At 37.5% G+C, this 13,172-nt stretch overlaps 1 protein-coding gene across 1 annotated transcript in view; it reads right to left on the bottom strand.

The window, feature by feature from the left end:
* WDR41 (WD repeat domain 41) overlaps positions 1-12,803 on the bottom strand; it is a 44,209-nt gene extending 31,406 nt beyond the window's left edge. The window contains exons 1-2 of the mRNA XM_082724803.1: positions 12,449-12,803; positions 9,908-10,023 (exon numbers count right to left, since the gene is read on the bottom strand). Coding sequence (XP_082580929.1) covers positions 9,908-10,023; positions 12,449-12,499 — 167 coding nt within the window. The 5' untranslated portion in view covers positions 12,500-12,803. The remainder of the gene's footprint in view (positions 1-9,907; positions 10,024-12,448) is intronic.
* Between the last annotated feature and the right edge of the window lie 369 nt (positions 12,804-13,172).

The raw sequence follows: 13,172 nt of genomic DNA, 5'->3' as shown, positions 1-13,172 counted from the left end.
TCCAAACTGAGCTTCAAGTTCTAATTTCTCATGCTCAGTTTCAGAGTGCCATAAGTAACTTGTCTTCACTGGCTCTGACAATTCCCATACTCATTTCAGTACTCATTTCTAAATCCTTCAATTATAGCTCCTACTATAGGAGCTAAGAGATTATTCAGGAGACGGGAAACTGGTCAAACACAACCTCACCAAAGTCTGTTAACAATTTTTTTAATATAGAACTACCTATCTTTTTAATGGAAGGACCTTTAGAACATCCTAGGTAACTAATAAGAAATCACATGCAGATTTTTTTTTAAATCCATGCCTAACATTCTTATTTCAAAATGAAGTATATAAAAAATCTGGAAATTAAAGAAAAAACAATCATTTTTAAATTAAAAATTATTATTTAATGACACACATTTTTCTGACTCAAAATATTAAACAATGCCTAAGTATCAAAAATAGTTGCTGGATGTCAATGTTTAATAGCTTATGTTTCTAGGCCTATTGATTTCTTTTTATTTGTATAGTGATGGTGGCGAGGCAGGACTCAAGATCTTAAGTTTTCTTTGGTATAAAACATCAATTTCTATTGATTCTCGAAACTCTTATAATTGCTTTTCTCCCTTATAGAAGACTGCAGGTTGAAAATACATACTCTTTTCTAACCCTGATTTTTAACTTCTCATTATTGTTTTATCATGTCTGAATCTCATGAGTTCACAATGAGAGACGACTGAATGGTTGAGAGTTAAGAAATGAGATATAGAGCATTTCGCCTCAAACTTTAATTCAATCAGTAGTGAACAAAAGTTAAATCTAAACAATGCTCAATAGTAATGCATGAAATCACAGCCAATTTTTTATTGCTCACAGGTCAATTACCCAGTTGGTGGATATTCAGGCCTTTCAATTTTCTTATATATAGTCTATTGCTGCCTCTTTCTTTCTTTCTTTCTTTCTTTCTTTTTTTTTTTTTTTTTTTGCCATTTCAGTATTTATTATCACCTCCTCTAAAGAGAAAACATGAAGCTTAGAAATGCAAATCAATATAACTTTGCTACATATTAGTATCTCCCATAAAATAAATAAAGGGCTTGGAGATCATTTGCAAATTACAATTATCCATGCTATTAGGATGGATAATTGAAAACTAGCTACACTTTATCAGTTTATCTTAAACTATAATCAGTTCATCCTAATCAGTCAAGCACACACTTCAGCCACCTGCAAATCAGAAATGAAAATTCAACCCAAGAATTCCTAATAGTAAGATACACTGTAATTGCTAAAAAGAAGTAATAAAGTATAAAAAAGGAGTAATTAAAATGCCAGTAAGGTTTAAACTATTCAGTGGAAGGAAGAACTGTGGCTGTATTGCATTAAAATTACATATAATAATTTTTAAAAACATTCTAAATTCATTGAATCCAAAGATTCAAATCTATAGTTACGGTTTTAAGAGAAATGCTTCCTTACTAATTAGTATATAATGTATTTAGTAAATTCATGCTGGGTGACAGGGAAATGTCAAGATCAATTATACGTGGTTCTTGCTTCAAAATCTTAAAATTCAGTGATTGTTTAAAAATGTACTATATTTCATCAACTTTAAGATTGTTATCAAGTGTAAGACATTCTGTACTGCCAATTATAACTGAAAGACACCAACAATTATAGGATGTCTCCAAATTTCAGAGATTTTAAAATAGGAAAAAAAAAAGGCTTCTTAGCATCAATGAAATATAGTAACTGTTGTATTTATTGATGTATGATATGACACTTTCTGGTCAAACAAATCTCTGATTATCTCTAGCAGGTTTAAAGCACTAAAGAAATGCTTTTTCAATGAATAAATTAATGAATAAACAAACATTGAAGTGTTGCAAGGGCTCCGTAAAATAGAAAATCATTAAGTGTATTAAAGTAACCTCATTTTTCTTTTTATCATTGTTAATATATCAATATACTGTCAAAACAAAAATTAAAATTAAAAAATTTAAAGCCTGGAATAAATTCATTTTTTTCATGTTCCTGTCCCATATGTATATGTATATGCATATACCTTTCAACTTGAAACCACATCTTCAAGAATACTCATTGACTAAATGACCCAGAAAAAACTGTGTGTATGAAAAGAAGTTTAACAAGGTGAAGCATGATTTAATGAAGAATGATAGCAGAGCTTCTAGAATGTTTCATCCTCTCCTACTGATTATGAGAACAAAACTTATCATGAGAGTTGATTCACTCACTCATTCAGAAATATTAAACACTAACTATATATTAAGCATTAAAGGTAATTATATGTATATTTGATAATACATATTTGATACTGAAAGTAAAGCTCAAAAGAATAGTTCTTGCCAGGGCGCCTGGGTGGCTCAGTAGGTTAAAGTCTCTGCCTTTGGCTCAGGTCATGATCCCAGGGTCCTGGGATTGAGCCCCACATCAGGCTCTCTGCTCACCAGGGAGCCTGCTTCCCCATCTCTCTCTCTGCCTACTTTTGATCTCTGTCAAATAAATAAATAAAAATCTTAAAAAAAAAAATAGTTCTTGCCTTTAAAGAACTCAGTCTACATTACTAAGTAATGCTATAGGGTCCAGATCACAAATCCATTGAGAATTCTCATTTGTACTCATTTCAATTTATAGAAGTCATTCCTTTTAAACACCTTCCCTTTGAACATCCCAGAGAAAAGTACTCTCATTCTTGCCAACTGTGAACTGAAAAGTATGGCAAAGCTTCACAAAGATCTGTATAACACAAAATATTTTCACAAGTAATTCCTATGTCTATTACTTAAGGGCTTATTTAACAGTTCTTATTCATTTAAATTTATTTCAATTAGGTCAAAGATGCTACAGATTCACATACAACCTTAGAGGACAAAATGAAAGGTATAGTCCATAAAACTTCCTGTACTCATTATCTACCAAAAAGCCCTGGAAAAATAAAAATAGAACAGTATTACGGCAAAACACAAAATCCCTGTGGTTACCTAACTCCCCACCCAATCCACAAGTACTTTCTAATGCATGATGCAACTAAAATAGTGTATATTTCTTACAATAAAATAGAAATGAAAAATGGTACAATATCAAAAACCCAACCAAAAAAATAAAAAACTTTCAAATAGATTTTTACTTATCTATTAGAACTACTTGAAGAAAATCAGAGAAGTATGTAGAAACTTGTAAGAGAAGCAGAAGGGAACTCAAAAGCGTTTCCTTGAGCCACACACATTGATGTCATTGATCCTTTCAAGAGATTTACTAGAATATCCACCAAACTTTTTCTTAAGAAAAATGCATACATTAACATAACTCTAATACCTGAATGTCTAAGGTCCTTTTTTAGCTCACACACAATGAAGGTGGGATGATTCCACAGTTTTCATGGTCAATAGAAAAGGTAAACCCTTAGTAAATTCTCCCCTCCCCCAAATCACAAACAGAAAGCTAAACTACAACATCAAAGTTTACAAATACTAGAAAACCAAAACTCCCTAGGACTTCTATCAGGGGAAACCTCCATTCACATGAGCTCAAGTTTCTGTGAAAGAATATCTACTACTAGAGAAACATCCCTGGCCTTTCTCTGACCCACTGGTCAAATAAATGAGTGTACGAGAATGAATTAATAAGAATGCTCAGTTCAGACCATGCAGGGTTTTCTCTGAAGGTTTATCTGTTTCTATAGGGGAAACATTCTGCTCCACCCTTATTTTTCAAGTAAGCCTAAATCTGAGTGGGAAGCTTGCAGATGTCCAGGTGTGTACCAGTGATCTGAGTGAATAAGTCTACCTAACTCAAGATGAAGTATTAGAAATCACTAAGGTTATATATCAAAGCCAACATCCTTTAACACAGGTTCATCTGTGTGTTCAGGTCCATCTGTGTGATTCCTGCACCTAATATCTAAGAAAAAGTTTTATTCTGAAACAAAAATACCTTTTAAATTGGCATTATTAGGGGCTGCCTGGGTGGCTCAGTGGGTTGAGCCTCTGCCTTCGGCTCAGGTCATGATCTCAGGGTCCTGGGATCGAGTCCCACATCGGGCTCTCTGCTAGGCAGGGAGCCTGCTTCCTCCTCTCTCTCTCTCTCTCTCTGCTTGCCTCTCTGCCTACTTGTGATCTCTCTCTGTCAAATAAATAAAAAAAATCTTTAAAAAAAAAAAGAAAGAAAAAATTGGCATTATTATTTCCTCTATATCAAATATATATCATTTTTAAATTTTTTATCACAGATAAATATACATTCAAGTATACACAGTATAAAAAAAATTCCAGGTATTCCTCATCTCTCTTCAATAATTATCAACTCATGGCCAATACTGTTTCCTCTGTACACACCCAAGCACCCCTGGAGATTACTTAGAAGTAAATTCACCAACTACATGTCATCAGTAAATATTTCAGTGTGTATCTTTTAGAACTCCTTTATATCAGGACTAAAGAAACCATTTAATTTCTTAATATCACCATGTACTCAAGAATCAAATTTCCCTGTCTCAGGATTTTTTTAAGTTTATGAGAAGCAGGATCTAAATAAAGTTCGTAATTGCAGTGGTGGATTATCTCTGAAGTCTCGTCTATTCTATTCATTCCTTCTTCTAGTTTTCTCCCTGCAATTAAACATCTGCCTCATAGAGTTCTCACAGTCTGGATTTTGCTAGCTTCCTTCCTATGCGATCATTCAACATGCACCTTTGTCCCCTGTATTTCCGGTAAATTGATAGATCTAGAGACTTAATCAGATTTAAATCTGACTTTTCAGTAGGGCCACTTCATTGGGAGTTCATATACTCCAAAAGGAAATGTAATTTCTGGTAGTCTTTGTTTTGTGAGCATGTGATGTTACCAACCAACAATAAACTGTCTAAATTTGTTATCAGAGGTTGCAAAATTACGATATTCCAAATTCATGATCCTTCCTAGCTTGAATTCTTCCATAAGGAGAAATTTCTTCCCAACCATTATTACTGATCCCAAGATACAGTTTGTATAGGAAAGGCAACATACATCTTGCAGATATCCCTTCAAGAGAGGAAGCTGCCCAGCTCTGAGGAATGTGGTTAACATGCCTCCAGCTGTTCACTTTAGGGTCCACTTCAGCTTTCAAGCCAAAGTCATACTATCTCAGTTGGTTCCTAGCCAAAAAAAATTAAACAGGGCCATGGACATTCCTGGATGGCCTTCAGCAAACGACTAAGCAAGGCAGGGTTAAAAGCCCCATTTATTTCTATTTAACACAGAATTCCTCTAAAGAGCATTCTTTCCTCCAGAGGTCCCCACTGGGCCTAGAGAGCCACAGTCTGAGATAGCTCCCCTTGTCTAATCCTGCTTCCTCTGTTTTCCCATCATTGATGTCTCTAATAAACCACTTGTGTGCTCAATTCCATTTTGCTATCTGTTTTGCTGGGAACTCAGGTATTAAAAGGGTCTAAATCACCTTGACTACTGATTTCTATTCTCTGAATGTTAGTGGGAAAGGTAATTTTAGCTTAAGAATGTTTCCTTAAAGATGTAACATACTGTTTGTTGTCAGTGAATTACTAAACTGGCCGAGTTTATTTAGAGCCTTGTGAATGTACAGCTTCACCAGCTATCCTGGGGGCACATTCTGTTCTGCACTCTGGCATTTCATGGGTCACCTGATTCTTTTCCAGTCATGATCACCATCCTACATAACCTTGTCTGTTTCCTGGAGGAGCAAGGAATGGTCAAATAAGCAACAAAAAAAACTATTCTTAAAATGTGTTATGAACTCAGTTTAGTTTAATGTGTCAAGTGCTAGAGTATTACATGCAATTTTAGCACAGTCCATTTTTTGGAAGACTCTTGCTGAGGCTTAGCCTTCTTTAGTGATCTCCCAATCAATATGACCCTCACTTCACGTTCAAAAAACAGTAAGAAGAAAAGAAAAGGCAGCTGTCTGTTAGGTTATACAGGATTTATTTGGTATCTTCAAAAACCAATCTGTGAAAATTTTCCACTCACTGATTTTAGCTGAGCCGCCAAGAAAACAAGAAAATCCTTCTGCAAAATTCTCAATAAAATGATATTATCTAAAGACCTGAAGCGTGAAACCTGGATTACAACAGCTGACCAAAACACCAGAATGTAAGGTCCACAAAAATTAAATAAAAACATAAAAAGAATAATATATATTTCTGTAATTTGACCATACACAAATAATGTACACTAGCAATGGTAAAGATAATTCTAAATTATCTAAACTACTAAATTAAGAATGAAAATGTAATATGAAATGAAATGAAAAATATAAATATCTATTTAAATGAATATTCATATAGTTTGTGGATTTCTTACATCTTCCTTACCAGTAGTGACTCCTTCATGGTGGTAGTTGTTCTTTTTTCAGTGCAGAATTAAATTTTTTTTTTTAAGATTTTATTTATTTATTTGACAGAGAGAGATCACAAGTAGGCAGAGAGGCAGGCAGAGAGAAAGAGAGAGGAGGAAGCAGGCTCCCTGCTTAGCAGAGAGCCCGATGCGGGACTCGATCCCAGGACCCTGAGATCATGACCTGAGCCGAAGGCAGCGGCTTAACCCACTGAGCCACCCAGGCGCCCGCAGAATTAAATTTTTTAAAGCAAAACACACACTGAAACTTCTACAGGTCTTTGACAGGAAAACCTTGTGTCTAACTAGATATAAATTTTCACACAATAACAGCATGAGCACAAAGAATTAAATGTGACTCATGTGGTAATATCTACACTTTATTGTAAAAGCCAAAATGCAGGGTTTTCATATCTTTCTAGACATTCAGATTCCCTGTGATCAGTAACAAACATGGCCACAAATTATTCTCCCTTCCTGTGTCTAGCAGCATTAGCAATAGGACTTAGTCGCTTCTCCCCTCAAGAGGTAGAGTTTATTTAGCCATTTACGGAGTCTGTGCCAGCTCCTGACTTGCTCTGGCTAACGAAACAGCAGCAAACATGATACAGAGTCCTGAGGAGTTTTACATCAGGGCTTGTCCTTTCGCTTGTATTAGAACTCCATGATCACTATGTGCACTTAAGCAACCATACAGAGAAAGCCCAGCCATCCCAGCTGAGTCCAATATGAACCGTCCAGCCCCAGCCAATTTACCTGTTGACCAGAGATGCATTAAGTAAACCTAAAACAAGATCAGCTGATCCCAGCACAGATGGGGGGGGGCGGGGGTTGAAGCCCACCCAGCTGAGCCTCGCTCAATAGCTACCTTCAGTTAGTGAGCTTAGTCAGGAGCAGGTTGTTTTAAACCACTACGTTTGGGGTGGTATTTGAGAGAGCAATAAAGAATTGATACACTTGTCTGTAATTTTTTTTTACTGTTTAAAGAACATATACTACTTCATTAAACAACTGATTTATACAGGAGCATCACTGTGGGGGAAAATGCAATCAAATATCAGCATTTGCACAATGATCAATATTCTACGAGATGGCCTTTTCTGCAGTTTCTTCTTTTGTGTAATAGAGCCAAGAGGAGATTTCACAGGACAGATAACAATGAAAATGGAATCTTAACGGTTATTCTATATAAAAAGTTAAAGATCGCATCCTGGAAGTAAATTGTATATTTTTTATTTAACTTTCTCAGACAACATCATCTGAGAATTCCTTAAGACCCAAATGTTAATGATTATGGGCCAAGAAATTGTTTTTTTTTTTTTAAACCTACTTAGCAACTTAACATGGTAAAATAATAAACTTTAGCTGTCCAAATAGCCTCTATTTCCAGAAATGTTTAGTTTCAAAGCTCTGACTGGCTGGCTGGCTGACTAATGTCTCTCAGAACATATCAACAATGAATACTACTAAACAGGTTGAAGATTATTATACTATTGTTTACTGCTATGATTTGGCTGGCTCATATGACAACGAAACAGTGCTGTAGGCTAGTAATATATATAAGAAGCAAATCTCAAGCAAAAGATGAGGAACATATCGTTATAACATAATTTGGCTGGATTGTGTCCCTGGTTTCTAGAATGGAGCTGAGCTCCTCACAACTCACTTCAGTTTATGCAAATGAGATGATTCACGCTGGGTCCTCTAGACAATTTAAGGATATGGTCTAGCCATGTGGGAAATATGAACCATGTAATTAGAGCGCTGTGCTTTGAGCCACAGATATTAGCCTGACCATTCAACCTGGCGTTAGAGTGTGGGGACAGGGCAGGGAGAGAAGGACTGGAAATGGAGTTCAATCAGATGGCAAATGACTTAGTCATTCCTATTAATAAACCCCAGTAAAAACTCTGGATAACCAGAGCTTGAGTGAGCTTCCCTGATAGTAATATACACTGAGTGTATATATTAAAGGGTGACATGTTCTAAGGACATGTTCTAAGGACACAGAAACTTTGCATTTGAGGCCTTCCTAGACCTAGTCCTGTGCATCTCTGCACTTGGCTAGTCCTGCCTGTATCCTTTATAATAAAATTGTAATCCTAAGAACAGTGCTTTCCTGAGTTCTGTCAGTGCTTCTAGTAAATATCCAAACTGAGGGCAGTGGGGATTTGTAGCCAGCTGGTCAGAAGTGAGGGATGGCCTGACACCCCTGGACACTGCAGCTGCTGATTGAGGTGAGGGGAGTTCTGTGCAGGACTATGCCCCTAACCTGTAAAATTTGACCTAACTCCAGGTAGGGCCAGACTTGCCCTGCACAGGCGAAAAGCAATACCAAAGACATAAAAAAAGGCAGCAAGAAGACAAGGTTAATAGACATTAGAAGTGATGGTCAGAATTAGGAATAATCACAACTGCAGTCACTCATGTTGTCAAAATTGAAAAAAAAAAAAAAAAGATAGTAACAAGTATCAAAGGTAAAAAAGAAAATTAGAGATGAAAGTGGGAAAAATGATAGGGAAAACAGACAGAGGGTTAGGGAGTTAGGATGGCATGCAACATGCACACTTAATAGTCCAGGGAGTCACTGACTCAACAACTATCAATCACCTGCTACATGTAAGGCACTGTGCCAGGTACTAAGGATACCACAGTGAATGAGAAAAACAGGCCTCCCCCATGAAGTTTAGATTCTAGAGAAGATAAATACTAAATACTTACAAAATTAATTCTAATTGTTTTTATTCTACATGCTACTAAGCATTTAGTTGAATAAGGGATTAATAAACAGATATAAAGATCAGTAATAAGCTAAATCTACAGTCCTAAAACCTACATACCTCATCTCTATATGCAATTAAACACAACACTGAACATGTTAACAAGAAAGAAAATAATGCACATTTTAAAAGAATTTCCTCAATAATAAAAGATTTAGATTACTTACCTTACATTCCACTAAAAACAGCACATTCCTGGTAGGTACTTCATAGTTAAACATTCCCCATATTTGTTTCTCAAATTTAGGTTCACCTTAACATAACTCCCACTCAAATTCTAAATTCAGTCCCTTCCACAAAACTAACAAAAAATATTACTAAGCACTAACAACAGAAAAACAAAAAACCTTAAACAAGGATCAAGATCAAGTCACGAGATATAACACCCTGACTTCTGGGCAAAAATGACTTTGGCACGTATTTGATCAAAATGCAGATGTCAATTTCTAGTAAATGTTAGTAATGATCACAGTTGAAATTTTTAGAAAAGATATTATGAAGTTGTTTTTAAATATACGATTCCCGGGGCGCCTGGGTGGCTCAGTGGGTTAAAGCCTCTGCCTTCGGCTCAGGTCATGATCCCAGGGTCCTGCGATCAAGCCCTGCATCGGGCTCTCTGCTCAGCAAGGAGTCTACTTCCTCCTCTCTCTCTGCCTGCCTCTCTGCCTACTTGTGATCTCTGTCTGTCCAAAAAATAAATAAAGTCTTAAAAGAAATACGATTCCCTAAAAATTCTTCCAAACAGTATGCAATTGGACAACTAGAGCTTCTTACCTGCATTCATCTAACTGCACCAGAAATCGTACAATATCGTGATGAGCTTTCAGTACAAGCAGTTCAGTGTAGGGGTTCTGGGCTTGTTCTTCACCTATAGTCTGTAAAGGAGATTTCTTGCATGGGAAAAAAAAAAAGAAAAGAAAAAAAAACAAGAGAGAAAGAAAGAGATTAAATGATTTATTATAAAAGAACATACTGAAATAAAACTGCATGTTACTCATCTAAGAATACAAGACTTAAAAATCTGTAAGATACCATGTTCTAATACTATATACTATTTCCCCTAATATCAGTTAACTACCAATTTAACATACAATATTTCTCTTACTATAAATCCACATCATGAAATTTTTCCTCTTTGTTAGAACTGAGCTAAGTATCCTTAAACTCAGATCATCACTCTTCAGATTGTTAACTAAAAACAATGTAAGGGGGGGGGGGATTCTCACCCTTGCTATAAATTTTAGTATTTTCAAGTCACCATAAATTTACAGAAAGGGTGAATTTTATTTTAAGAAATTACATCTCAATAAACCTCCTGACCTAAAAAAAAAAAATCAATGGGCCAATCCAACTTAGTATTCAGAATGAGTGTTCTCAAAACTTGACAGAAATAAACCTGCAGCTCAAAGGGTAAATATAGACTAAAACTGTACGGAAAACATGACAGTCACTCAATACATGATTGCTGACTCAATAAACGAAAGAATGAAATCCTTCAGAGTGGATAAATTCAATAAATTCATGTTTGGACAATAATACTGATAAAGAGGGGTGCCTGGGTGGCTCGGGGAGTTAGGCCTCTGCCTTCAGCTCAGGTCCTGGGATTGAGCCCCACATCGGGGTCTGTGCTCAGTGGGGAGCCTGCTTCCCCCCTCTCTCTCTGCCTGCCTTTCTGCCTACTTGTGATCTCTATCAAATAAAGAAATAAAATCTTAAAAAAATAATATTGATAAAGATAATTACTAACATTTACAGAGCATTACATCACTCACTGCCCAGATGCCAGACACTGTGCAAAGCACATATGGCATAGAATTCACTCAACTATTCTGTAAGGTAGGTCTGATTCACAGCCCTTTCTGTAGTCAAACCCGGTACCATTTCATGATAAGTGGTTCTTTACCTCTGAACTGCAATTTCTCCAACTTGCCATTATTGAGATTTTGGACTGGGTAATTTTTTGCTGTTGAGGACTATCCTATGCACTGTAGGATATTCAACAGTATGTCTAGTTTCTACATACCAGATGCTAACAGAAATCTAATCTCCCCATCCTGAAAATCAAAAATGTTTCCAGACATAGCCAAATATGCTTTAAGGGCAAAATCATCCCAGCAGAGACACAATGCATCAATGAAGGAAAATCAATGGTTCTGACAAAGTACAAATTATATAACCTAACATGCATTAACGTTTTCCACAAAAAATAACCCCCAAAGCAGTGGGTGCTTTTAACTTATCCCATCTCACCTCTACTGGTGGCTCTGATGAAAAAAGCAAAAGTGAGAAATTTGAAAATTGTGTACCACTTCCCTCAAATGAAAGTTTACTGTCCATGGCAGAATTAACGAAATTATGTGACTAATCAAGTAATCAGGTGACTATAGAATCATCATGTCACATATATTATCTATGACTATTTCCGAATGTTTAAGATTTCATCCTATCTGAAATCAACCTGATCTGAAATATTTTTTTTTATAGACAGTAAGCCTCCACTGCAAAGCTATAAGGAAGTTAAAAGTGAGAAATAAGACTGCTGACTCACAACCCCAAGTATTTATTTTTAACCATCAAAATAACTATTTTCTACGAGAAATAAAAGGGAATCCATGTACAAATTCTAATTCCCGGGTGGCATCTGAAATAAATTCCAGACCTCAATCCTTTTAAGATTCCAAAATTATTTTATTCTCACTATTTCAAATGTAAATTACAGTCAATCCAATTATTCAGTCCATAAAGAATGCGTGACTAGGGAACCAAAAAATAGTTAATTACAAAATCATTTTCTTGACTTTGAAGCAAATTATTAATTTTTAAAAACAACTTTATATTTTTGTTGTTGAATAATCAAATAGATCTTCTATTCCCTGAGCAAGCATCGGTTGATGTTGGGAAGTGACACCAATTCTAATAAACTAAAAAGGTGCCGTCACCACTTGTTGGTAGTTAAGTCAGAAACTTTCATAACTGACATGAAGCTAGTTTAAGAACGGAGAAGACTAGTCCTTGAGCCTGTTGTGGAAACATACATAACAGCTTCAGTTTCCTGCTTTTGAAAAGGCGGTATTTACTTCCCACGTCTTCGGAGAATCAGTTCAGACTCGCTACAGGCAGAGCGTGCCCCACCCACCCCTAACCCCTCTACGCCCGCCCTCCCGCGCCAACCACGCCCTCGACGGCCTCCGAACACGCAGACTCCGCCTCTGCATGGGTCTCCGGCGTCTGAACCCGGAGTGGGGCTGAGACAGAAGCCACCGCTCAGGGAAGCTCGGCCTCTACCCGGGCAGGCAGGATCGCCTGGGGGTTTACCTCTGCCAGTCCCTGAGGTTCTCGGCCTCCCCCGATCAGCCATCGCAACATCCGCGCAGCGGTGCAGACTCGCAGGGCCCAGGCCCCAGTCAGCCCGAACTCAGCGCCGGGCTCAGGCTCCCCCTGCCTCCGGGACTGCAGCGCAGTGGAGACACAAATACTTGCCGCCCGATTTGCCCAAGGAACGATTAAGTACAAGGCCGAGCCAAGAAAAAAGGAATATTTTTGTCCCCAGAGTGCTGCCGTACTCAGCCAGAGAGGTTTGGTTTGGGGCAGCCACCAGAAAAACAGCAGCTGAAGTCTAGAGCGGCGCGGCGGGGTTCTTAGACGCGCGCAGCACCCAGTGAGCACGCGCAGGGGCTTGCCTCATTTGTGCTCTGCGCTTAGTTAGCTTCAGCGGCCCCTGGTGGACATGTGTAGCACAGCACTTGAAGCCCAGAAAGCAACCAGCACCAATAGTCCCCTCCTTTTTTTTTTTTTTTTTTTTTAAGATTTTATTTATTTATTTGACAGACAGAGATCACAGGTAGGCAGAGAGGCAAGCAGAGAGAGAGGAGGAAGCAGGCTCCCTGCTGAGCAGAGAGCCCGATGCGGGGCTCGATCCCAGGACACTGGGATCATGACCTGAGCCGAAGGCAGAGGCTTTAACCCACTGAGCCACCCAGGCGCCCCATCCCCTCCTTTTTTGTTGGCTTTTGACCTTCACTTGACTGGGGGACGGGAA

This window comes from Mustela nivalis (genome assembly GCF_964662115.1).
Source record: "Mustela nivalis genome assembly, chromosome: 3".
Lineage (NCBI taxonomy): Eukaryota > Metazoa > Chordata > Mammalia > Carnivora > Mustelidae > Mustela > Mustela nivalis.
Note: the sequence above shows the minus strand (reverse complement) of the source record. Positions and strands in the feature narration are given on the sequence as shown.